Source organism: Balaenoptera musculus, chromosome 2, assembly GCF_009873245.2.
Source record: "Balaenoptera musculus isolate JJ_BM4_2016_0621 chromosome 2, mBalMus1.pri.v3, whole genome shotgun sequence".
Classification (NCBI taxonomy): Eukaryota; Metazoa; Chordata; class Mammalia; order Artiodactyla; family Balaenopteridae; genus Balaenoptera; species Balaenoptera musculus.
This window is the reverse complement of record NC_045786.1, coordinates 116,097,330-116,125,255: the sequence shown is the minus strand read 5'-3', so window position 1 is coordinate 116,125,255 and position 27,926 is coordinate 116,097,330. Positions and strand designations below refer to the sequence as shown.

General features: G+C 35.9%; 1 protein-coding gene across 3 annotated transcripts; it reads right to left on the bottom strand.

Annotated features, from left to right (window-relative positions):
• Positions 1-145: 145 nt before the first annotated feature.
• Positions 146-20,118, bottom strand: GEMIN2 (gem nuclear organelle associated protein 2). Of its 3 annotated transcripts, none has more exons than XM_036841720.1 (10): positions 19,945-20,118; positions 19,446-19,530; positions 17,958-18,047; positions 17,629-17,688; positions 15,117-15,230; positions 13,059-13,103; positions 11,840-11,908; positions 8,671-8,781; positions 6,880-6,938; positions 146-747 (listed from the first exon to the last, which is right to left on the bottom strand). In XM_036841720.1, exons 1-10 carry the CDS (start codon positions 20,070-20,072, stop codon positions 708-710), a joined length of 801 nt encoding a protein of 266 aa, XP_036697615.1. In that variant the 5' UTR covers positions 20,073-20,118; the 3' UTR covers positions 146-707. The 3 variants fall into 3 exon arrangements, with proteins under 3 accessions (XP_036697615.1, XP_036697616.1, XP_036697614.1); XM_036841719.1 differs by having other exon boundaries at positions 148-747; positions 19,936-20,117; XM_036841721.1 differs by lacking the exon at positions 13,059-13,103 and having other exon boundaries at positions 147-747; positions 19,936-20,118.
• Between the last annotated feature and the right edge of the window lie 7,808 nt (positions 20,119-27,926).

The following is a 27,926-nucleotide window of genomic DNA, read 5'->3' as shown; positions in this document are numbered from 1 at the left end:
CAACAAAAGAAGCCACTGCAATGAGAAGCCTGCGCACCGCAATGAAGAGTAGCCCCCACTCGCCGCAACTAGAGAAAGCCCACGCGCGGCAACGAAGACCCAACGCAGCCAAAAATAAACAAATAAATTTATAAAAAAAAAAAAAAGAAAGAAAGCATTCAAAAATAAAAGTATAGAGCTTAAAGGGAAAATGTTAGACTAATTTTGTTGCTGACTATGAATACACGTGCCATATAATCTAGATTATCTTAATTCTAATACTAAGGACATTTATCCATTGTCTTTTGTTTTGTTAAATAGTCAAACAAAATTTAGTAACCAAAACACATTTTCAATAGAATTTTATATGTGTATATGTAAATAAACAATGAAACAGCACCAACAACCTCTGTACAATTTCGTCATACAGTTTCTGTGCAGGATGCTTCACCAATAAATCATTCAGTTTGTTTTAAAAGCATGTGATTACAGAAAACTATTTAAATTGTTCAGCAAAAACTGCGTAACATCTTTCAAAGATACCTCAGATACTCATACCAACACAATCTATCTTCTGAATATCAACTTGAGTTGCACAGGTTAAGATGAAGACGCTTCACATAGTGTTGAAGATGTGATGCAATCTGTACTTGAACTGGCATTGCACTTCCTCAGACTCAGGCTGTCTTCATTACAAATATCTTCTATCCCTGAGAGATCAGCTATTATCAGGATGGCTCATCAGCTAAGTCACGTTGGTCAAAATACCTGGTGAAAAAAGAATTTACACAGCAAAGGAAATGATAAGCAAAACAAAAAACCTATGGACTGGGAGAAAATATTTGCAAATGATACGACCAACACGGGTTTAATTTCCAAAACATATGAACAGCTCATACAAGTCAATAACAAAAAAACAAACAACCCAATCAAAAAATGAGCAGAAAACCTATATAGACATTTCTCCAAAGAAGACATACAGATGGCCAAAAGACACATGAAAAGATGCTCAACACTGTTAATTATTAGAGAAATGCAAATCAAAACTACAATGTGGTATCAATCACCTCACACCGATAAGAACAGCCATCATCAAATAGTCTACAAATAACAAATGCTGGAGAGGGTGTGGAGAAAAGGGAACCCTCCTTCATTGTTGGTGGGAATGTAAATTGGTGCAGCCACTATGGAAAACAGTATGGAGGTTTCTTAAAAAACTAAAAATAGAGTTACCATATGTCTAGCAATCCTGCTCCTGGGCACATATCCAGAGAAAACTCTAATTTGAAAAGATACACATACCCCAATGTTCATAGCAGCACTATTTACAATAACCAAGACATGGAAGCAACCTAAATGTCCATCAACAGATGAATGGATAAAAAAGATGTTGTGAACACACACACACACACAAATGGAATATTAGCCTTAAAAAAGAATGAAATATTGCCATTCGCAGCAGCATGGATGTACCTAGAGATCATCATACTAGGTGAAGTCAGACAGAGAAAGACAAATACCATATGACATCACTTATATGTGGAATCTAAAAAATGATGCAGGGCTTCCCTGGTGGCGCAGTGGTTAAGAATCCACCTGCCAATGCAGAGGACATTGGGTTTGAGCCCTGGTCTGGGAAGATCCCACATGCCGCAGAGCAACTAAGCCCATATGCCACAACTACTGAGCCTGTGCTCTAGAGCCGGCGAGCCACAACTACTGAAGCCTGCGCACCTAGAGCCCATGCTCTGCAACAAGAGAAGCCACCGCAATGAGAAGCCTGCGCACCGCAATGAAGAGTAGCCCCCACTCGCCGCAACTAGAGAAAAGCCCGCGCACAGCAACGAAGACCCAATGCAGCCAAAAATAATAAATAAATAAATAGATTTATTAAAAAAATAAAAATAAAAAAATGATACAAATGAACTTGTTTACAAAACAGAAACAGACTCACAAACATAGAAAACAAACATAGCAACCAAAGGGGAAAGGCGGGGGAGAATAAACTAGGAGTTTGGGATTAGCAGATACCAACTACTATATACAAAATAGATAAACAAGGTCCTACTGTATAGCACTGTGAACTATATTCAATATCCTGTAATAAACTATAGGGGAAAAAAATCTGAAAAAGAATATATATATGGATAACTGAATCATGCTGTTGTACACTAGAAACTAACACAACATTGTAAATCAACTATACTCCAATTTAAAAAAATTTAATGTATACTTAAAAAATTAATTGCAGCACTACTTGTAATAGCAAAAGACCACAAACAACCCAAATATCCATCAATAAATGGACTGACTGAATGAACTACGATATATCTACACAGTGGAAGACTATGAGGCTTTTATTAAAAAAAAAAAAAAAAGAGGAAAATATCTGCACTGCTACCATGTGATTTCCAGGATCTATTAAGTGAAAAAACAAGGTACAGAATGGAATGCTTAGTATGTTATGTTTTGTAGGCATCTGCAGGAATGCAGATATATTTATATATATTTGCTTATATTTTTTAAAAGAACAGTGAATGGAAGGATAAATCAAAAATTAACAATAAAATGGGTAACTACAAAAGGGAGAAAAGACGCTACAGAGGATAAAGGTGGATTCTAAAATGCTCCAAAATGTACCTTGAATTATAATTTTAACTTTGGAACAATGTAACTATTTTATGAAATTATAAAACAAGATTAAATAAAAACAGAAAATCACCAAATGAACTTTCTCCTATACTAGGTTGGTGGCATAACCACACAGAGGAGAATAATTTCAAGTGATCTTAAACATGATGTTCTGATATCCCTAGTGAGATATACCAGTGACAAAGAGAACTGCAAAGAATTTTTTAAATGTACAAAGTCAGAAAAACAAATATCGTATATTGATGCATATATGCGGAATCTGAAAAAACTGGTATAGATGATCTTATTTACAAAGCAGAAATAGAGACACAGACATAGAGAACAAACATATGGATACCAAGGGGGAAAGGGGGGTGAGATGAATTGGGAGATTGCCATTGATATATATACACTGTTGATACTATGTATAAAATAGATAACTAATGAGAACCTACTGGATAGCACAGGGAACTCTACTCAGTGCTCTGTGGTGACCTAAATGGAAAGGAAATCCAAAAAGAGGGGAGATATATATATATATATATATATATATATATATATATATATATATATATATATATATATATATATATATATATATAGCTGATTCACTTTGCTGTACAATAGAAACTAACACAACATTGTAAAGCAACTATACTCCAAAAAAAAAAAGAATTCTTAAACTGATTTCAATAGTTTTATTATCAGTAATATTGTTAGTATTGTTATTCTGAAACTATTATGTGAATATTACAGGATAAAGCCAAAAATTATGTTAATATTATTAGAAACCAGAATTTTGTGCATAGAAGAACAGAAATAAAACATTAAAGAAAAATCAAGTAGTCTTAACTTAGAACTGAAAATTAATTTGAACTCATGATTTAATTTTTCTCTTTCTAAAAACTACATAACTTCCTAGCTCTGTTCAGTGAAAAAGTCTAAATGCAATGACCAAACTAATAAAAACTAGCTTTCCTAATGTCCAAATTGTGGACTCCAGACACCATTTTCTACTTTAAAACAGGAACCAGCACTCCCAGGAGAAAAGATTGATTCCAGATCTGGAGCCAAGTGTCCAAGATACATCTGAGTCATCTTGGCTCAGAAAGAGAAAGGAAGAAAGAACGTAGAAAGGAAGAAAGCCGTAAAATAAAAAAGACCACTAAGGGTATATAACAAAAAGCATAGGAATTGATCTGAGGGGCTCCCAATGTCCAAAGATGGAACAACTTGAGCATCAAAAAGAATAATGGGGGCTTCCCTGGTGGCGCAGTGGTTGAGAATCTGCCTGCCAATGCAGGGGGACACGGGTTTGAGCCCTGGTCTGGGAAGATCCCACATGCCGCGGAGCAACTAGGCCCGTGAGTCACAATTGCTGAGCCTGCGCGTCTGGAGCCTGTGCTCTGCAACAAGAGAGGCCACGATAGTGAGAGGCCTGCACACCGCGATGAAGAGTGGCCCACACTTGCCGCAACTAGAGAAAGCCCTCGCACAGAAATGAAGACCCAACACAGCCATGAATAAATAAATTAAAAAAAAAAAAAAAAAGAATAATGACTGCAATATCCCTTTACCTGAATGCAATGGTCAACTTTATCACCACTAAAAGTGGGACAACTAGACATTATATGCTTCCTGATGTGACACAATAGCACACATAGAGTCTTGTCAAACAAACATACACATGACATATAATCAAGCCTCTAGACCTACCTACCAGTTTACAGAAAATATGGAGGATAGATGAACCATTAAATACCATCATGAAGTTAGGTCAAAACCAAAATGTGGGAAATTTTACAAGTCAAAGGACCCGGTTTATTCAACAAAAAATGGCAAGAAAAACCCAAGAGGTTGATGGGGATACTTAAGAGACATATTAGACAAACGTAATGAGTGCATCGCACTTGGATCCTGATTTGAACAATTCAAATGTAAAAAGACATTCTTGGGATAATTAGGGAACATGAAACATGGACTGGACATCAGATGATACTATGGAGTTATTATTAAATTTATTAGTTATTTAATAAATTTGTGATACAAATACTACAGTCATGTGTTTTAAAAGCCCTTATCAGTTAGATACACTAAAACAGGAGAAATGATATGTCCGAGATTTGTTTAAAATACAATAACAAAACAGTTGAAACTGGGTTATGGATTTATTCTACAATATTTTTATGGTTTAAACAACTCCATAATAAGAAGCTTAAAAAAATAATTACCATTGGTAAAACAATTAAGGCAGCTAACAGTTACTGGATCCTTTTTGAATGGGATCCCACTCATCTAACGAGGTATTTCTATGAATTAGCAGTTCTTGCCTTAAAGATACCCAAACAAACAAAACCAACAATAAAAAACCCTCTTGGGTTTTCTGTCATAACAATGACAGATATTTACATTGAAGCTGTTACTGCAAAGAGTCAAGGCCTATGTTATCTTTTTTCCAAGCTTGCTATAACCTTCTATAAGTTTTCCTAAGTGAAGTCTATAGAACTGTCCTAGAACTTTGTCCTAGAACTTTTCTGTCCTAGAACTTTTTTCCATTTTTACCTAACTTTCTGAGGGGAAAAAAAAAAATCATGACCCAATACACTTGGACATTTCTTCTCTCATAATTGCATAATATTATAAAATATCAGTCAGATGATATATTTAAGTTTCTGGTTCCATTAAGTACTAGCTTACTGAACCATCAATTATTGATACTTAATCTTATGAACTGGTGTCCTCATCTGTAAAGGAAAAAAAACCCTGAGTTGTTTTAAGGATTAGAGATACAGTATATTTGCGCCTAGGGCAACACTGTATCCTCTCATTTAATCCTTACTACCAAAAGATGAGGTAGGTATTAATTTTGTTTGTGATCAGCATAGTTAAGGGCTTAGTTCTGGAGTTTGGATCTTAGCTCTGCCATTTACTAGTTCTGTGATGGTAAGAAAGTAATTTAACCTCCCTCTGCCATGGTTTCCTCATCTGTAAACTGATAATAGTACCTACCTTCTAAGGATTAAATGAGTTCCTATTTTGAAGCACTAAGAAAAATGCCTGGCACAAATTGCCAAGTAGGTGTTATTTATCATCATTAGCATAATTACTGTAGATCAAGAAATTACATGCTGAATGTGTGTACACTCTAAAAAAGTATCTTGTCTGGGGGAGGGAAAAATGAACACAGGATTACTTACCCTCCCAATATTAAAAATACTATAAAACTTTGAAAAGTTATTGGCATTGGAATAAAAACACTGACCAATGAACAAAAATATCAAGTCCAGAAAGAGACCTAAAATAAATATGTGTGTGTGTATATATATACACACACACACAAGAATTTAGAATATGAAGACATTTTCAAATAAATTCCAGGTGAAATTTTAATGTAAGAAATAAAATCAAATGTATACTAAATAAAAACATGACCTGACTGAAAATGAACAAAGGACAGTAGCAATTAAAAAAAACTGCAATAAAATAAAACATATTCTACCCTTACTGATAATCATACAAAAGTAAATAAAAATAATTTGTATCTTTTTATTATCAGAATGGAAATATTTATATCAACTGAAAACGCCCAGTGCTGGATAGGAGACGGGCACTCTCATTGACACTTTAGTGGGAACAGAGTGGTATGATCTTTCTGGAAGGCAAACTGGCAATAAATATATCGGTTTTAGAAGTACATGCAAGCCCTTGGGACTTCCCTGGTGGCACAGTGGTTAAGAATCCGCCTGCCAATGCAGGGCACACGGGTTCGAGCTCTGGTCTTGGAGGATCCCACATGTGGCGGAGCAACTAAGCCCGTGCGCCACAACTACTGAGCCTGCGATCTAGAGCCCGCAAGTGACAGCAACTGAGCCCGTGTGCCACAACTACTGAAGCCCGTGTGCCGAGAGCCCATGCTCCACAACGAAGAGTAGCCCCCGCTTGCTGCAACTAGAGAAAGCCCTCGCGCAGCAATGAAGACCCAACACAGCCAAAAATAAATAAATAAATATAAATTTTAAAAAAAGAAAGAAGAAATACATGCAAGCCCTTTAACTTATTTCTAGGAATTTACCCTTTGGAAAATACAGAGCTGTGTGTACAAGGATCTTCAATGCAGCATTATTTATAGAAAAAAACTAGAAATAAAGGGAATTGTGATAACACAATATTGTTTCCTTATACCTCAACTTCCTCATTGTAAAATGGAAACAATACTCTCTACCACCATTAATAATGCTATCATAAAGCAAGAAGCCAAGGATTACTTACCTGCTGACCAAGCAGATTAACAAATTCAAAGCAGGAACCCTCTCATCATCTTTGCTGTCCTAAAAAAAAAAAAAGAAAAAAGAAAAAGTTTAAAATGTAGTCTGTTATCCCTTAATATTTTTGAAACAAGTTTCTTTTCAAGATGGAAAACATGAGCATTTTATTAGAGGACAGTAATAATCACAGGGAAATAGAAAATGTCAAAGAAAAAGGAGAAACTGTAGAGTTAATGATTCCTTGGAAAACATCTAAGATCATCTTTTAAAGAAAGGTCCTGAATAGGTCCTGAAAAGAAATAAGAGTTGAGGGCTCTAAGGAGGATAACTTGGGAGAGATCTTCTTCCTGGTTCCAAGTACAGGAGCAAAAAAACCCTGTGTCCTAACTGGGCAATAAGGGAAAAAAATTATATAAAAATATTTTAAAGAAAATATTCCAGATCAGAATTCTCAATTACGATGGAAGTATTTCCTGAACTATACATTTAAAGTTCACTTTAAATATCTGTTAAAATGACAGACCTAAGACACATGGAAGGTAGTCTTACAGAGTATGAAATTTATTTTTATACATTTCAAGGAACAGTCACAATAACTCACTGAGTAATGTTATAACAGACATGTCATACATTATTCAAACTTGGGACACACTTCAATGATGTCAGCATATTCAATTCCTTTATGTGCCAAGAACTTAACAATATGAATAAAACATACTTCCTGATGATAGCACAGAAGAGGAAATATCCATATCAGCTTTAATTAAAGGAAAAATGTGTTAAGTGTCATAAAAAAGATACAAAGCATACTGGAAAAATAGAGGATTGAAGAGATTCTTTTTAATCGTGAGATTTAGGGAAAGTATCACAGAAAGTGATAGGATACGAGCCAGACTGTGAAAAGTAAATGGTATATAGATGCAGATTAGAAGAGGGTGAAAAGGCACTTCTGGAGAGGGAATAAAGTCTAGGAACATAGCTTAGGGAATATTTAATGAGTAACAAGTACATTTTGCTCAGAGTACAGGCCATATAAGTTAGTTTGTGCCATATCGTGGATATTTAATGAAAATATTTTGGAGTAGTCAATGAAGAACAAGTATACATTTTGTGGAGGAGAAAAGAGGAATAAAAAAAAAATCAGAAGTGGACTTAGTCTGGCATCAAATTAATTTATACTGTAATGCTGCAGGTATGAGTTAGAGGAAGGGTCTGATTGGAGAAATTCAAAACAATTATTATGCCAGAGACTGTTAGTTGACCACTCCGGCTTCTTGACTCCCCTTATTATTTAGCAAATGAACCTCATTTTTAGCTGGACACACTGTCACCCAACTAAAGTAAACATTTCCCATAGTTCCTTATGATGTGACTAAATTCTGGCCAATGAGCTATTTTGGCCAGATGTGCTTGTAGAACCTCTGGGAAGGCTCTTTAGAGGGGATGACCTTCTTCCCTTCTTTCCAGCTTCCTATAGTGAAATATAATGTCTGAAGCTCCAGCAGCCATCCTGGATTATGAGGTGAGCTTGAGGATGGAAGCCACATGTGGCAGAACTCAAAGGCCTGGGTCGCTGCCATCTTAGATCTAATCTGCCTACCTTCAGACTCCCTTTGTCTGAGAAAAGCACTTACGTTTTATTTAAGCTACTGTTATTTTGGACTCTTCTATGATGTGACTAAATCTAATCCTGACTAATCAAATATTCCATGTTTTCCTGTTTCATTGAAATCGTTCTTTACCACCACATAAATTGGTGAGCGCTTCTGATTTGAAATATTAAGTTTGAACTTACCACTAAAAGCCTCACTTCAGAGCACCTTCTTGCAAGCTGCCGAATCAGTGAATGAGCCTCCGGTAATAAAGGTTTTTCAAGACAAGCCAATAAAGCATAAAGCCATCTTCCCTATATAGAATTTAAAAAAGTAGTAAGTAAGCAAACTGAACTGTAAGTTTAACTTATAATCACTGAATTGTACCTCAGAAAGGTCATATCAAATTATGTTTCCACCAGCAGTATATATGACTGAGTTTATTCAGAGCAACACATCACTTTAGGGGAAACCTGAAGAATATTAGAACAAAGCTTAAATAGCAATTTGTGTAACACACTAAGCTCCTCAAGCAACCCCAAATCAATAAGACTTTTTCTTAAACAAAAAGATTCACATCTGGGGGTGGGTGGGATAAATTGGAAGATTGGGATTGACATATATATATACTATTGATACTATGTATAAAATAGATAATGAGAACCTACTGTATAGCACAGGGAACTCTACTCAATGCTCTGTGGTGACATAAATGGGAAGGAAATCCAAAAAACTAACACAATATTGTAAAGCAACTATACTCCAATAAAAATTAATAAAAAAAATAAAATAACATTAAAAAAAAAAGATTCACATCCAGGTTTCTTTTATAAAGAGTGAGAGGGACTCTCTTCTACACGAAAAAAGCTAGTATACATTTAAACTTGACTCAAACTTTCCGGGATAAATTTACAATATAAAGCTGGCATTCAGGTATTCAAATGGCCTCTACACTTAGAAGGTGCTTAAATCTCTACTGATTGTCTAAGATGTATCTATACTGAAAGATTCCTTTTCTCAAAGTCAGTGAGCACACTGTGACAATACTAAAAAATAAAAGCAAAACTAAATAGCTGAAAACCTTCTTTAATAACATCACACTTAGTTGGCAAAATAAGGTGGTATTTCTCAAAAAATATTAGACAAGTAATCCCAAGTAAAGAAATAATTAAAAGGTCCCTTTTTCTTTTTGCTAGTTTATGATAAGCAAACTTCCTGTGACACAAGTTTTTTTTTTAAACATTGGTATTCTCAGTACTAGAGTTCTAATGGTATGGTTACTTAGAGGAATTGAACACTGTTGATTTAAAAGACAGACTACTCAAAATAAAACTCAAAGGATTAATCAGGTTAAAATTTAGTAAATCAGCTATCCCTGGTTCAGAAACACTTTAATGGTTCCTCTGGCAAATATAGCCACACTTTTCAGTAATACATTTTCATTAAATTAACAGGAAAAGCCAAAATTATCACCCTCTTGAGTGGGTAATCTTTAAAAGCTAAAAAAAAAAGTCCCAAAAATCTTACAAGAGTTAAAAAAATAAAGATTAAAGGAAGAGAAGGAAAATACGTCAGATAAATAATACTGCTAAAAGGTCGCTATCAGACAGGAAGAACTGATATAGAATTTAAAGCTCAATATCTAGATTCCAATGAAAAAGTAGCCTAAAAATATGAACTAAGTTATCTATTGAAGATGCAGCTAATATATCAATCCATGGAAAAAGTTTTGTTTCACTGATAATGAAAGAAACATAAATTATATTCACTTTGAAGTACTACTATATATTTACTAAATTTGAAAAACCAAAACAAATTTTAAAGTGATAGCTTGAACCATATGGAATTGTTGAAAATCAAATGTTTCTAACCTACAAAAAGGGAAATTTCATATGGTTCAACTTAAAGTAGGGTTGTAGGGAAGAGAAATTTAAGAATCCATTGCTGATGTCATTATACATGGGTTCAATTCTTCTGGAAAGCAAGCAGGATGTAACAAAAGCTTATAAAACCTTGATCCAATAATTCTATTCTAGAAATATCCTGAGAAATAATAAAAAAGAAAATCAGTATAAATGTTTATAATTTAGTCATGATTGTAAAATATAAGGAAGAATCCAAATGGTCAATAATGAGAATCAAAGTAAACCACAGACATTTGGACAACGGCAATTATGTGAATTACATTATCATATAGAAATATATATGTGAAATGTGAGCTAAAAAATCAGAATACATACATTAGTAACAACTATGTAAAAGACATGTCTGACCACTCAATCAAAAACAGTGATTTAAGCATGGATTTTTTTCCCCTTCAAAATTACATGTTATATGGTAGAGATTTAAAAGAATGAAAATATAAAAATAAAAAACGAAAATCTAGTGATAAAGAATATAATCATTACACTTATGGAGGAGACTTATCTAAGCCACCTGGCTGAATGGCAGGCTGGGAAACTTATACACTGTACTGTAATGTTGCTTTATCTGTCTCTCCCAGCAGACTGTAAGCTTCTGGAGGGCAAAGATTATATCATCTATTTTGACAGGAAGCTTTGGAGCCTCAGATACACTCTTTTGCAAATACCCTCAATTGTGAAAAATATTTGTTTTTTAAATTAAATCTAACTCCAAAGGATGATAAAATTTCTTATTAGGGGATTAGGTGGGTAATTCATTTATATAATGTCTACCAAATTTACCCAATTTTGAAGATGAAAAGTAAGCTGTGAGCATAAAGCAATAAAATAGAGGGGTAATACAGCACAGCTGTTGAGAGTATAGCCTGACTGCCAGGGCATGAGTCTCAGTTCTGCCCGTTATAATCTGTGTGACCTCAAGCAAGTTACTAAATTCCCATGTGCTCCAGTTTCCTCATCTGTAAAATGGAAATAACAGCTCATAGGTTATCAAAGGATTCAAGGAGTTATTATATATAAAATCCTTAGAACAATGCCTGGCACATATATTTGCCATTATTGGTGTTTCTGATATTCTTTTGTGAACTGGATTTAAAAGCCAGTTTAGAAAATGCATTTCAAAGTCCTTTAGGTCAGTGCTATTTGAAATGGGGTGTGCAGACTGGTAGCCAGTCTGTTTGTTGCTGATCTGTGACAAGATAAGCAGCTTCTCCCAGGATATAAATCAACTATTTAGTTGACTTTTTTTTCCCAATGCAAGACTATCTCAATGAAGAAAGTAGTATGTTGATTTACATTTTAGTGTTTACTGCAAACAACCATTGCTTGCGTTACACATATAGTTGTATGTATATGTATAATACATATACATAAATAATGTAGAGCCATATCTTATATATAAGTATATAAATTTTGTCTGCATTATGAAAAGAAAAAGATGCAGTACTACCAATTCTGGAGTAAAGTCTCTTTCTCCAAACCAATTACTCAGATATTCCAAGACACTAGTTACTGTTGCCTAAAAAAAGGGGGGAAAGAGATGAAAGAACAGTATTAGTAATACAACACTAACAAGTTCAACTTGAGTTTCATTAAGTTCAGTTAGAAAGCAACTTCTATGTTTAAAATGGCCTCATTCTTTAGGTTTCCAGAGAAACCTGTGACTCTATTTAGTAAATTGATTAGATGGCACACTCAGTGAGAAGAGGCTTTGTAGACAAATATTCTTATATACTTTCAATTATCAATACCTTGGTTTAAATCCTAGGATTTAGTTTGTAACTACTAATTTAGTTCAGAACTACTTTAAAAAAAATTCCACATACTCTTAAAAAAAACCCTTTGCATAAATATCTTCAGCTTATTTTCATTAAATCAGAGTACAAATCTAAAGACAAAGTTAGCTAGAGAAAGATCAGTTTTAAGCTATATAGATAGAATTATCCAACTGTTGAAAATATTCACGGGCTTATTCAAATATAGATGGACACTTACAGAAATCACTCTCATCAAATTTAGTATAACTACTCCAGTACCTTAATGTAAATGATCAAGTAAGTAAAACTGTCAGCCAGTATATGATTTACAATAGAGTATGACTGTTATCTTCCAAGGGTACCCAATGCTATGTGAATGCAAAACAATCAAAGTTTTCATTTGCTCTTTAAATGGATAACAGAGTTCCTAGCTCTGAAGACTGAAGAACCAAAATCCATATTTCTCCCCTTTTGATCCAAGAAACTCAAATTTCATTCTTAATGAAGTGTGTAGGACATCTGGAACTAGAAATAGCAATCTAACCTTAGTATTTATTTCAAACCTCAGAATCTAAGACTTATAACTGAAATCTGTACATATGACTAGTTTAGCACCACGATCAAGAGCATGAGTTCTGAAATTAGATCAACCTGGGATTGAATTCCAGTGTTGCCATTAAAACTTGCTGAAAAACCACCTGCAAGTAACTTAATCTCCAATTTTGTTTCCCCCTCTATTAAAAAATGGATATTAATAATAATTTCCCATATAGGGTTGTAGTAAGGATTAAATAAGAACTGTTAAAGAGTTTAGGACAGGGTCTTGCATACTGTAAATATTCAGTAAATGTATTCAAATACCTTAACAAACATTGCAAACAAAAGAAGGCATAAATTCTTATTAGATTTTACCTGATTCATTCTGCTAACAATACTAAGCAAGGGAGGAAAACCAATCTGAAAGAAAAATGAGACTGAAATTTACTAAATGGTATTATGGGGGCAGGGGGTGCATTTTTTTCAAACTGGTGAATTTCTCAACACACTGTTTTTTAAAAACAAAAAATAGATAAAAGTAAATTCTTTCATTGTCCATTACAATAAAACATTCCATGAACTATTATGTTGGTAATGCCCAAGAAAATAATGTCTTGAAATTTGAATATGTAAATTTAAAAATAATGATTTTAGTAATTAGTATGTTAAAGCATGAAATTGAAAAAAATGATATTATGATATTAATATGTTGTACACACTTTAAAAATCTTTAGCTAAAGCTAACATTTTCAGGAATTAAGGGCACTTGAATGAGTTCTTTCAAAACTAATCTGCTTCAACTAAAAAGTACTTTGGAGTTAAATGTTGGGAGCCTTGATTATGAAAACAGTACTGACTTGTGAGAAACTGAAGAGGACATGCATTAAACTCTTGTGTCCTTAAATGGTTCTTTCATGTGGTATATATTTCACTTGTATGTATTTTGTAATAACAAACTAAATAAATATATATTAATTCTTTGTCAAATTAAAACATTTTGAAATGTAACATACATTAGGGATATTATACAAAAGAACATATGTTGTATAAGAAATAGTGTTAAATTAGCTCCCTTAGAGATCTGAATCTGTCTACACTCCCACCACATGTGTAAGAGGGCCCGTTTTCCCAGCCCTTGTTAACGCAGTGTGTCAAACTTTCTTTACCAATATGTTATCTGAAAAATGCCAGCTCAGTGGAGTTACAAGCAACATTTTTATTATAAGTGAGTTTGGGCATCTTCCATTATAAGAACAATTTGTATTTCCTTCTTCTGAGATGTCTCTTTATATTCATTGCCTTTTTTTTTTAACTGGGGTCTTGGTCTTTTTTAGTGATTTTTGGAGGGTTTACATTCGCAGGATAAACTAATTTTAAATGGGAAAAACACAAGGTAGCACCACATAGAAAACAATAAATACCTATTCAACAGAACAGAACAACATAGTATAGGGAGTTACCAGTAATGCAGATGTGTGCAGTGGGTTCCATAAGAACATCTGCAAACTTGAGGGCAGGTGAATCCTGAAGGACAAGAAGCAGCTGGCCACATAATTTATGATTAAAATAAAGCCATGTGAAATTTAAATATACCCTCAGCATTTTACCTCCAGAATATGCAATTTACTAAGCATTTTTAAATACCTAATTGTGTCATATGTTTTCCTTTGTTTCCCTGACTACTCATAACTCATTATTTGACCCACGTCTAATCATTAAAAAAAAAGAATCCTGGGACTTCCCTGGTGGCGCAGTGGTTAAGAATCCGCCTGCCAACGCAGGGGACACAGGTTCGAGCCCTGGTCCGGGAAGATCCCACATGCCGTGGAACAACTAAGCCCGTGCGTCCTAACTACTGAGCCTCTGCTCTAGAGCCCATGTGCCACAACTACTGAAGCCTGCGCGCCTAGAGCCTGTGCTCTGCAACAAAAGAAGCCACCACAATGAGAAGCCCACGCACAGCAACGAAGAGTAGCCCCCGCTCGCCGCAACTAGAGAAAGCCCCCGCGCAGCAACGAAGACCCAACGCAGACATAAATAAATAAAAAAAAAAAAAAAAAAAAAAATCCTAACTCACAAAATTATTAAACAGCTAAAACACATTGTTTTAGAAACTAGGCTGCCAATTTTTAAGTCAAAAAGCCAATAAACTAAGAGAAAATACTGGCAAATATTTTCTGTAGAGAGCCAGAAAGTAAATATTTTAGGCTTTGTAGGGTACACACTGTCTCAGTCACATATTATTTATTTATTTATTTTTAAACAACCCTTTAAAAACATAAAAACCATTATGTTTTTATGTTTAGCTCATGACTATACAAAAAAAATCTGCACACTGGATTTGCCCTAGGTTGTAGTTTGCTGAGTCTTTATACTAAATCATGAACCAAAATTATGACCTTTTTTTGTTTGTTTAGCCACATTATCACCTACTTGTACATAATCAATTCCAGGACTTTCACTTGCAGCTGGTGCAACAGCCCCTTCAGCATATAACCTCTCACCCAGACAAAATTTTTTCCAGCCTTCTTCATCTTCAGATTTTGGCTAAAAGAAAAAAAAAAGAACTTACTTACTCCTATGTATTTTTTTTTTATACTGAGCAGTGAAAAAAGAAGTGAGGATTCCTCCACATTCCCACCACCTCAACACAAAGATACAGTGCCTGTTATGGAGTGAACTGTGTACCCCCAAAATCTGTATGTTGAAGCCCTAACCTCCAGAATAGGATTATTGGGAGACTGGGCCTTTATAGCTGTGATTAAGTTAAAATGAGGTGGTTAGGGTGGGTCCGAAGCCAATCTGACCAGCGTCCCTGGAAGAAGAGGAAGTCTGGACACAGAGACATTAGGGATGGGCGTGCACACAGAAAACCATGTGAGGGCACAGCAAGGAGACGGCCACCTGCAAGCCAAAGAGAGAGGCCTTGAGAGAGACCCACTTACACCTTGATCTTAGACTTCTAGCCCACAAAGCGGTGAGAAAATAAATTACTGTCTGTTAAGCCACCAGGTCTGTGGTGTTTTGTTATGGCAGTCCTAGCCAACCAACACAGTACCCAAGAGGTCCCATCATAGATGGGACATGTTTAGTTTGGATCATACTTTAATGGACACTGACAAGCAAGAATGTGTTCAAAGGAAGGTGATAAAGATGGAAATTGGTATGGAAAAAAAAATACACTAAGAATGATTACAAGAATGAAGTATGTTCATCCCATGGAAGGAGACATGATTACATACCCCACATACTGAAAGGGCTGTCCAATTAAAGAAGGAGTAGATTTATTCTACATTGTCAGATGAAAAAAAGTAGGACCATTCAGTTCAATATGGCTACCTTAACAGAACAATTAAAAATTTTTTCCTAAAAAATTTGTTTATTTAAGTATAGTTAATTTACAATATTGTGTTAGTTTCAGGTGTGATTCAGTTAACAGAACAATGGGTTTATTTGGGCACATCACCTTGCAAATTATTTTACATATATGTGCAGTTTTTCCCCCACCCCGAGGATAAACAGCTTTCATTAGATTCTCAGAATGAATATGAGACCCCTAAAACGTAAAAACCCACTGTCCTGGAACAATTCATCTTTTCCCATTACTCCACTGGTCAGAGACTGTTTCTGCTTCAGGTAGCATTGAAAACCCTAATTATTAAATATAGTGGGTGCTTAATAAATGATTGGATCAATTGATCAATCAATGTTCATATTTACATAGTTGCTATCAGAGCATGCTTTAAAAATTCATTTTATTATTTACATAATGTTTACATCTGCCATGATGAACATATGTTATTGCTATGTAATAGTCTACTGTTTTGATGGATGATCCTCATTTATTGAATCAATTATGTTCAGTCATTTCTTTCTTGACAAAATTATATTGTCATAATGTTACTGATGAGCTTCTTTTTGAATTAGTAAGTAGGTACCCAAAAGTCCTTAGACTGAGCAAGAAAAAATATATCTACCTACCTACTGCCCTCTCCCTCTTCTTACTAGGAGGCCTCACAGCACAGTGAAAGGCTTTAGAGTCAGACAAAGTTCAGTCTGAATCTCAGTTATACCTTTTATGAGTTAAATGACCTTGGGCAAGTGATGTTAGTGTCTACCACACTTTTCCTAGAGCAGAGCTTCCAACTGGTATACAGAAGCATATAGAGAGGTTACACTGAATCTCTTAGCTTTCAGCTGGTAGTTTAGGCTATGGGAGCAGCCTCTTCCATTTATCCCAATGTGTTATCGCATAATAGACGTTAGGAAGCACTGCCTAGAAGAAGCTTCTAAAATCTGAAATCTGTGAACCACCTGAAACTGTGAGCAAAATTGTATGCATAGGTACATTTTTTCCCTCTGAAAATAAATACCTTTCATTTGATTCTCAGGAAAACTATAAGACTCCCTAAAAGGTTAAAAGTACTGTCCTGGAACAATGTATCCACCTCTTCCCCAACACCCTTTTTATACAGTAGTCCACATATAGCATATTTACTAAAAAGCTTAAAATTATATCTAGGATGATAAAGTAAGAAATACTACTTTCCAGTAAGCATGACCAGCTTTACTAAAATGTCACTCACTGATACTGGCACCATTACCTCATGAGGAAAATCCAATATGCCTTTATTCAATCTTTTTGTAAATACTGAAAATGTATTTAATTTCCTAAAAAGCAAATGTCTAGAAGAACCTTTAAAAACTTGTAAAGACCGATCCAAAGTCTCTCAAGATGTAGATTAAAACTGTCATAAAAATAACTTGCATTACTGACTCTATCCTTTTCAGGCTACTAAGATAATGGAACTGTTACTATTAATGATAGATGGGAGAGAATGAAAATAATATGGATTAAGCAAGTGAATCTTTAAGAACTGGAAGTAAATACAAACTATATCAAATAGTTATACACTGTACAATCTAAACAGAGAAACTTACATACCATGGTCACATTACTATCCAACTGCTGTGATTTCCAGTGACTTCTATGTCTGTTCACACTCTAAAGGAAGACAAAGTAGACAAATGATCTTCAGAGAATGGATAACTCAGAAGAAAGCAATTGCTGCACAACATTCTAACAATTCTAAAACTTGGAAAATATGTTCAACTGTATTATGTCTAATGATTATAATAATTTGGTAATTGATTCATGAATATTCTTATCTTTATACACTAGAAACCCAAATTTTTCCAGCTACAGTCTAAGAACAGAAATAAGTCTGAGGGAGGGAGGGGTTTAATTTGATTAAATGATTAAAGTACACCTACCTGCCGAACAGTTGAAAACTGTGCCACTTGCTGCTGTTGCCACTGAAGAGTGGGGGAATATCCTTCAGGAGCAGGTTGGCATCCTGAAAGCTAGAGATCAGTTCATAAATGTTAGAATCAATGTTAGTGTTATAACTAGAATCTCATACCTCTGCAAAGTAAAAGCAGAATCAAGATGAAAAGTGAATAATAAAGCGAATAAGACGATACAAGAAAGACAGTATTTTTTGCAGATGTAAAAAAGGAGGCAACTCACTTTACTATTTACGTCTGAGTTTAAAACATTAGGAAAAGACTCTTATATAGTCACTTTAGTAAGAGCAACCTGGAATGGTTTATAGTTGGAGTTTCTAAGAAATCCACATGACATGAGACTCGAAGGTATAATCTAGTCCTACCTTTCTACTGAATATAATAGCAAAACAGTTTGAAACAAAGAGAGATATAAACCAAATAAAGAATTTTGGTATGAGCAGAACGTACTCAAATAATTTCAGATGCTTGACTTTATAAGGGCTACTTCTACTTTCCAAAACAGCACAGAGGTCACAACTGATCACATACTGCCTTGAAATAAAACTTAATGTGGTCACTTTTTAAAAGCCAGATATACAAGATATCATCTTCCATCAACTAAAAACGTCTGAAAAGGAATTATATGAAACATTATAGTGTCTGAATTTAAACCTCCTGATTATAAACATCAGATAAAGGAATTACTTAGAACGTAAAAGAAAAAGGAATTATCACAATTTAAAAACTGCTGCTCTCTTTCCACCTTTGGTTAAATAGCACCTCCTAAAACAGACCTTCTGTGGCTACTCTATCTAAAGTAGTTCTCCCAGTTACTTATTGGTCATTATATGTTACTTTTTTTCATAACAATGGTCGCAGTATGTAATTAATTTGGTTTTTTTTACCATCTTCCTCAGGAGAACGTAAACTCCACAAGGGTAGGGACATTTTCTGTCTCATCCTCTGTTGTATTCCCAGTGCCTGGCACAATACAGTTGTTTAGTAAAATATGTGTTGGATAAATAAATGAATGAAAAGGTTCACAGTGGGCAAGTAGGTAGAAAAGTGTGATATTTGGGTTTCTATTTCTAAAAAACAAAACCCAGTCAAATTCAAAACATGCAAACTACACTAAGATTAAACATCAGCCTGATACTAATTATGAACTGAAAAAAAGGTACCTTAAAAATAAAGGATAGCATAAGTAACCTATTGAAAGACTCCTTTAGGATTGGATCATGTTCCTGAAATATTATGAGCAAATCTCCACGAATGCCAGGGTTACTGAAAGCCTCTCTGGAGGCAGTAAATGCCAGCTGTCCTTTTGGGGGGAAAAGTACAACTTAGTACGTTGTAATCAAATCTTACCTACATCGTAACTGATACTGTCTGATACTGTCTGGCACTATAGGAGAGCCTTGGTCTTTTAATTTGTGGGAGGGAAAAAAAATCCCGACGGGTAATAAAACTCACAGAAATATTCACACTTTGCTTCCTTTTCAACTTCTTTGGGTCAATTTGAGCTACCACAACATCTGGACATTGAGCGGCTTCGATCCTACAAATAAGAAATAAGTACAAAAAACGTGATTACTATTGTTCATGTGTAGTAAAACAAGCGATCCACTTCTACGGTTCATTATTAAATCAGAAAAAAAGTTCAGAATTGCAATCGAAGTACTAAACAATGTATTTCTGAAATTATGTTGACTGAAAGCAAGATTTCTTATGTGGAAGAAATCTAAGAGCACCTATCTTGTCACAAGTAATCAGGTTTAACAAAGTTAAGTTCATAGAAACTCGCTCACGCAAAGATGTAATCAAGGAATCTTGTTCCGACAGTGGATGGGGGACGGGAACAGAGGTGGGGCTTTATCACACTTAAGGGTCGAGCCAGGCACTGGGCGCTGTGCCCAGGGGCGGAAGGACAACCAGCCCACCCGCAAAGGGTCAAATCACTCACTGGACCCGCCTTAGGTATTCTTGGGGAGTCCTCGGAGGTACGTTGGGATCAAAACTGTCTGTCAAGTCGCAGGGCTCCACTGGCAACAGCCGGGGCATCAACTCTTCCACCGCAGATTCCGCAGGTACCCACGCCATAGTTTTCAATCCGGCCTATCCCACCCAGCGCATGCGCCAGGTCTGGGTCACAGCGCAGGCGCACATGTTGGCACCTTTGGCGCGGTGTTGAGCAAGAGGCTGGGCTTAGGGGGTGTAACTGCGCATGAGCGAACCTGCTGATTGTCGTAAGGTTAAGGCTCCGGTGGGGTAATGAAGACTGCGGGGTTAGTTCCTCGTAAAAGTAGTTCGGAAGTTTTTCTGGGTATTACGCTCTATACTCTTCTAAGACTGAGGGTTATTAACTTTTGTGCATCCCTAGTAGTGAGGGAGCTTTAAATGTTTTTTAAATTAATGACCAGGTTACTGTGATTATCATTTATTGAGCTCTAAATTCTTTTTTTTTTTTTTTAAACATCTTTATTGAAGTAAAATTGCCTTACAATGGTGTGTTAGCTTCTGCTTTATAACAAAGTTAATCAGTTATACATATACAATATGTTCCCATATCTCTTCCCTCTTGCATCTCCCTCCCTCCCACCCTCCCCATCCCACCCCTCTAGGTGGTCACAAAGCACTGGAGCTCTAAATTCTTAAACCGCTGGTAGACGCAGCTCATGCATTTCCTCATTTAATTTTTACAACCTTTTGACGTAAGCGGTATTATCCAGGTTTTGTAGGGGAGGAAATCGACCGAAAGAGGGGTTAAGTACTACAATCGTAACTTTCTCCGAAAGAGGAAAACCAATTCCAACTCAGATTTATCTGACGCCAAATTAATGTAAAATTAATTTCCCAGAGGAATTTCTTGTGCTTGGCTGCGCCAAAGATCACTTTATATTTATCTGAAGTGGATATTACTACTAGAGTAGCCATCACTTTTTCAGAAATATCTCTTTCCTTAGTGCAAAGAATAAAGTTAATGCCAACACCTAGAAGTTATTATCATTATTAATCTTAGGGCCAATCTTGTGAGGGGGTACTTTATTTCCATTTTGCAGGTGAGGAAACAAGGCAGAAATGGATTAAGTTAACTTGTGCTGGGTCACAAATTGCAAGAAACAATGACAGTACTATATCTCAGTTTTTCTTAACAAGCTGTGAGTGAATACAATTGACTTGTTTTCTAAGGTTTGTTTGTTTTTAAGACTTTTTTTTTTCTTTTTCTTAAAGCACTGTCTTTAGCTTGCAAGCAATTGATTTCAAAACCAGAATGTAACTTTCTAAATTGGAGACAAAGTAAGGACAGTCCTTAGGTTAAGAGCTAAAGAATTAGTGCTTATGAATGGTAACTAAACAATTGGGAGACTTGGAAAGAAACTGCCAGGCTGCAATCAAACTAGAAAATTATTTGGTTAAAAATTTTACTGATTTTGGAAGAAACAAGCTTATAAGAAATATGGAGAAATGCTCCTGTCACCAAACGTTTTGGTAATGATCAAGAACAAATTAGAAAAAGTAAACAGTGTGTCATTTCTGGACTTTCCTACAAATATATATATATGTACAAATATATATATATTTTTGAAACTAGCTTATTAGCAAGAAATATGGAGAAATACTGTCACCAAACGTTTTGGTAATGATTAAGAACAAATGGAACAAATTAGAAAAAGTAAACAGTGTGTCATTTCTGGATTTTCCTACAAATACTTTTTTTTCTTTGAAACTAGCTTATTAGCAATTTATCCCCATTTTTCTGGAGAAAAGAACCTAGTAGACCAACCACAAGGGAACAATTCTTAATATTGGACTCCACGTATAAGTGCGTGGCAGAACTACACAGGGATGAAGGGAACAAGGGGAGGAATAGCAGAATGGAACAAAGGTTGTCCTGGGAAATATTAAGAAAATCTATTTCAAAAGAAAATGTGAGTTATAAAGTACATCATTGATTCTGAAATGGTTCTAAAAACTTAAATACACAGGAATAAATTCATTCAAGAGAGAGGAAAATAAAAATTTATAAGGGTTACTTTCTACTCTTTAAAACTAATCTGACTTAAAAGAATTAAGGAATGAACATTGGAACTCATTTTAAATATGGTTATAAATTGGAAATTGCACTAAGTATTTTTGAATGTTTCAGTTAGATATGGGTCAGTTGAGAAGAAACTATATTTGGTTGATTAAGTTATTCTGGAAAAAACTTAATTTTTAGAAAGCTGAACTTCTAAAACTATAATAACCATTTCATTTAACCTCCTTCTAGGAAGAACTATTCCTAAGATACCAAACTGGTTCCGGTGCCCCGTTTTCAAAGATTTCCACTCACTTCTCAGTTTACAGTGGAAAGACTTTTGTGTTTCAGTGTTTCTCACATTGGTGGTTGGCTGTAGGAGTAGTATGAAGGTTGTGAGAACAGAGCTCAATGACTGTTTATTGACGATGATGGCATCTGCTAAGTCAAAATTAGAGCTAAATGAAAAATTTGTCCCTGTATTTTATATCCCTTTAAGCAGCTCAGTTATTTTCAAATGTTAGTGTATATAAGAATTATCTGGAAGAAATTATTTAAAATACAGACTCCTGTGTCCTATAACTCTCTTCCTCCAGAGTTTCTGAGTCTGTTTATTGGTTGTAGGACTCTGAAATTGAGATCTTTAAGAAGCATTCCAAATGAGAAACATAGCTTAGCCCATCCATTTAATCTTTCCCCTCCCTATTCTTTAAGATTTACTACCCTAGAATTTCTCCTACATTACCATATTTTGTCAGTTCTTTTCTCCTTGGCTACAATCTAAAATTTCACTTGCCTCTTTATGCCGTTAAACTTTAATAAATTCAGTCATCCAATTAATGTTTATCAGTTTTCTATTATGTGTCAGGCACTATGGTAAGCATTGAGCTTTATTCGGTGATCTGGGGACAGTGGAGCTTTGCTGTCAGGAAATGGGGATAATTCTGAGGAGTCCAGCTCCTGGTTAAAAACCTATGTGTGACTTTTTTTAGGCCTGACTATACGCAATTACAAAGGCTTTACCTGGCAGGCTTCACAGGGAAACCTGCCCTCGCCACACCAGACTTGATGCTCCCATTCAATGCATTGCAGTCTCTGAAGGGAATTGCAGTCAACAACCCAGCCCTCCCTAGCCAGCCATGCTCTAATGCATTGCTGCATTCCTAGCTCAGGTGTTTCCACTTGGAGGTCTCCTTCACGGGAAACTTCACCTCTCTGGGTCAGTACCCAGTACTTTTCCCATCCCCACCCCCAGTTCCATAAATCTGCAGGAGTCTTTTGTTTGGGAAACCCTCAACCGTGAGATGACCCTCAACCAGTCATGCCATTCCATGGCGGTAATGGAACAGGGGGAGTCTGTGCTTTCACCAGGTTTAGACTCTTGCTTATACAATCACAGTAAGTGATTACGGGCTTCACTTTTGCATTCATTTTGGTTCATTGTTGCTTTGATTGGCTTCTCTGACACCTGGAAGCTCAGTTCTCTCTTCGGCTCATCTGAACACTTGACAAATTCTGTGATTAGGTATTTTAATCACTCATCTAGAAAGTAGAAGAAAGAAGGGAAGCTAATGGTGTAATTGGTAAAGAAGCAGCAGTCACTCATATTAGCCAGGTTAGGGAGGTATTCGGTCATTTTGTGGTTTGGACAATCTTCCTGATTTTGTCAGACTTCAGAGGCACGATTACAGAGTGGTCTTGTTTTTGTCATGATCCTTCAGGGTTCCTGAGTGTTCTTGTCTGATGTTGGTGTGCTGTGATATGGCTTAGGTTCAACAAAAGAATAATGTGGCCTGGCTGTGAGTGCCAGGGCAGCTCCTAACAACAGCTGGGGCCAACTGATAGAGCCAGGCCAATTTCAGGCTCTCAGAAGCTGCTTTTTTCTTTCCTAGGGCTATATGGGGCTAAATGTTTTATATAGATTATCACATTCAATCCTCACAATGTATTGTTATTCTAAGTGGTAAGTATGATTGTTATCTCTATTTTCAGATGAAGAAACTGGCTGAGAAAATGTTACATACCATGCCCAGGTCATACAAGTAGGAAGTAGATGTAGCTGAGATTCTATCTTGGGTGGTCAGACTTATGAACCATTGCTCTAAAAATTACTATGCTCCACAAGATACAGCTCAGCACAAATGAGAGGCTTTATGACCCACTGGTCGTAGATTAGAGAGGCAATTAAGTTAGACGCAAGGGGATTCTAGTCTTAGGTCACACCCTCTGGGCATGAGCAGAGTCAGCCTCTTTACCTCTGTCTGAGAATGCTGTTCTTAGGCTTTGGGGTCCAGATCCAACAAAGCTCACTGATGCCAGAAAATTAAGGTGAAGTCTAGTTTAATTATGGAACCCCAAACCCAAAACTTTACTCCTCTTTTAAAGTAAAAATACAAATCTAGCTCCTTCCTTTTGAAGTAGGAGTTCCCTTCTTTGCTACATGGTTTTAATAATTCTCATGTTCTTTACAAATCAAATAAACATTAGATAAAAAGAAAAGGAAAAAACTGTTAGTAGATAACCATGTTTTGTTTCTTTAGCTATAAATGGTTTAAGAGCAGATCATAGGATTTCATTTGTTTAGTTTGATTAAATGAACTCAGTAATAATTCTGGAGTTGGTCAGAGTGGCAGAATGAAATGGTATTGGAGTATAATACTGGTGGGGCACTCTGTGGAATAGAAGCAATTGCTGTTTGAACAAGAGCTAGAAATTCTTTAAAATTTATTTATTTTATTTATTTTTATTTTTGGCTGCGTTGGGTTTTCGCTGCTGCGCACGGGCTTTCTCTATTTGCGGCAAGCGGGGGCTACTCTTCATTGCGGTGCGCAGGCTTCTCATTGCGGTGGCTTCTCTTGTTGCGGAGCACAGGCTCTAGGCATGCGGACTTCAGTAGTTGTGGCGCGCGGGCACAGTAGTTGTGGCGCACGGGCTTCGTTGCTCCGCGGCGTGTGGGATCTTCCCGGACCAGGGCTCGAACCTATGTCCCCTGCATTGGCAAGCGGATTCTTAACCTCTGCACCACCAGGGAAGTCCCTATATTATTTATTTTTGGCTGCGTTGGGTCTTCGTTGCTGCGCGTGGGCTTTTTTTAGTTGCGGCGAGTGGGGGCTGCTCTTCGTTGTGGTGCATGGGCTTCTCATTGCGGTGGCTTCTCTTGTGGAGCACAGGCTCTAGGCACACGGGATTGGTAGTTGTGGCACGGGCTCAGTAGTTGTGGCTCATGGGGTCTAGAGCACAGGCTCAGTAGTTGTGGTGCATGGGATTAGTTGCTCCATGGCATGTGGGATCTTCCCAGAGCAGGGCTTGAACCAGTGTCCCCTGTATTGGCAGGAGGATTCTTAACCACTGCACCACCAGGGAAGTCCCTTCTGCCCATTTTTTGATTGGGTTTTTTTTTGTTTTTTGTTTTTTTGTTGTTGTTGTTGAATTTATGTGTAATTTATTAGTCTTATTTACTATTATTATACCTGATATGATTGTAGTCATTGTGTGTGCAGACTACAACACCAGACAGATATCATATATATGGACTTGACACTCTGCCGATGCTGAGTATTACTCTTTGTAGTGAGTAGTCCAAAAATAGTTGGCTAGTGCCTTATAATGTCACTATCTGAACAAATGGAAGAGAATCCATCTTAGAAAAAACTGCAAATGCTTTATTTATTCCCTGGTGGTCTAGTGGTTAGGATTTGGCGCTTTCACTGTCATGGCCGGGGGTCAGTCCCTGGGCGGGGACAAAAACAAAAGCAAACAAACAAAAAAACCCAAAACCAGAAACTGGATTAAACCAAAAAGTAGAGGCTAAAGCTCCATCTGGTGTTGACCATATAAAATTCCAAGGAATTTGCATTATCATACTTCACCTGACTGTGTAATACTAGAATCTCCAGTTTAGAAACATCTGTGGATTGAAAAGTAGGAAGGAAAATACTGGCTGTTACACATTAACTTGTGATTGATATGATTAATGACTGAAGACAAAGTCATAGGTTGTTTAGAATACTTGCCCCCAGATAGTCCCTGAAAAAAAGTTCCAAGGTCAAATATCTTTGGGAAATGTATGCAAATGCCACTCTTAAATATTCACAATGAATATTAGCATATTAAAACTCTTGACAAGTCAAGAGACCTATTTTACATAATTTAACTGGTATTTGACCACAGGGCCTCTCCCTGTCTCTCTCTTTTTAATATTCTCTGGCATTTTCAAGAATACCAGTTTGAAGAAGTAATTATCTTAGGAGTATTTGCTTTAAAAAAAAGACTTTTTCTGGGGGGTGGACTTATGTCAGATTTTATAGTTTTACCATCCAAATACATAAAAATGATGATGATAAAAACAATGTTTTATAATTGTTTAGGTTTTCATGCTCAATTCATGAATACTTAGGGAACAATCATTTTGTGCCAGGACCTGCACAAGGTGGTGTAACTGAAAGCAAAATTATAATCAGTTGCATGTTGGCAAATGTTTAACAAGAATCCTTCAGGTTCACAGATTGATCTAAAATGCTTTGGTCCAGGGATGTCTATAATTAAGTTAGAAAGCCAGTAAAGGGACTTCCCTGGTGGTCCAACGGTTAAGACTCTGCGCTCCCAATGCAGGGGTCCGGGTTTGATCCCTAGTCAAGGAACTAGATCCTGCATGCTGCAACTAAAGATCCCACACAAGGCAACTAAGATCCCGTGTGCCTCAACTAAGACTGGGCACAGCCAAATAAATAAATTAATTAATTAAAAAAAAAAGAAAGCCAATAAATATTGTTTTTGGAGTTTCTCCCTTTTCCCAATTCATAGTCTGACTCCTTTCTCAGGAGCTCAAGAAATTTTCCATTCTCTAAAATGGCCATACTACCCAAAGCAATCTACAGATTTAATGCAATACCTATCAAATTACCAATTACATTTTCCACAGAACTAGAACAAATAATTCTAAAATTTATATGGGACTGTAAAAGACCAGCAGTCCTGGCAAAAGAACAAAGCTGCAGGCATAACCTTCTCAGACTTCAGACAATACTACAAAGCTATAGTAATCAAAACAGTGTGGTATTAGCACAAAAACAGACATGTGGATCAATGGAACAGAATAGAGAGCCCAGAAATAAACCCACACATCTATGGTTAATCGATCTTTGACAAAGGAGGCAAGACTATACAATGGGGAAAAGACAGTCTCTTAAGCAAGTGGTGTTGGGAAGGCTGGACAGCAGCATGTAAATCAATGAAATTAGAACACACCCTCACACCATACACAAAAATAAACTCAAAATGGCTTAAAGACTTAAATATAAGACATGACACCATTAAAGTCCTAGAAGAGAACATAGGCAAAACATTCTCTGACATAAATCTTACCAATTTTTTCTTAGGTCAGACTGACCTAATCAAAAGAATACATATACGTATACAAATATATATTGTATATATATTATATATATATGTGAATCACTTTGCTTGACAACAGACCAGAAACTAACATAACATTGTAAATCAACTATACTTCAATTAAAAAAAAAAAGAAATTTTCCATTCTCTCTCTATTCTTCCTCAGATCAAAACCTCTTAACTTTCAGTATATTCGAAAAACTAGTCTTTACCATTTACCATCTGGGTCCAATGGATCCTTTCTAATTTTTATATCTTTAAGTCATTTCATGAATAATTTATACACAGAGTAAAGGGATATTCAATAAAGCTGTTATAAAAAAAGAGTAAAGGGATAATGAAAAACAACTTTATTGGACATTTAAGTAAGTATCTGAACATAGAAAACCCTAGTTTTTATTCCATATTTTCCTGGTTTTGAAGATATATCCAAAATGGGCAATGTCCTCTAAATGCAACTACCTACACATTACCCATGATGCTGAGTCTGGAGCATACTCATCTTGTAAATAGTGACTGCAGATTCCAAATACATCACTACT

What these genes read in the sequence shown, in the direction of transcription:
- GEMIN2 (XM_036841719.1), bottom strand. Translation starts at nt 20,072, where the DNA reads ATGGCGTGGGTACCTGCGGAATCTGCGGTGGAAGAGTTGATGCCCCGG. An exon ending in GAATACCTAAGGCGGGTCCA is followed by an intron (nt 19,531 to 19,935) that starts GTGAGTGATTTG and finishes TCTTATTTGTAG; the next exon opens with GATCGAAGCCGCTCAATGTC. An exon ending in GAGACTTTACTCCAGAATTG is followed by an intron (nt 8,782 to 11,839) that starts GTAGTACTGCAT and finishes AATTCTATATAG; the next exon opens with GGAAGATGGCTTTATGCTTT.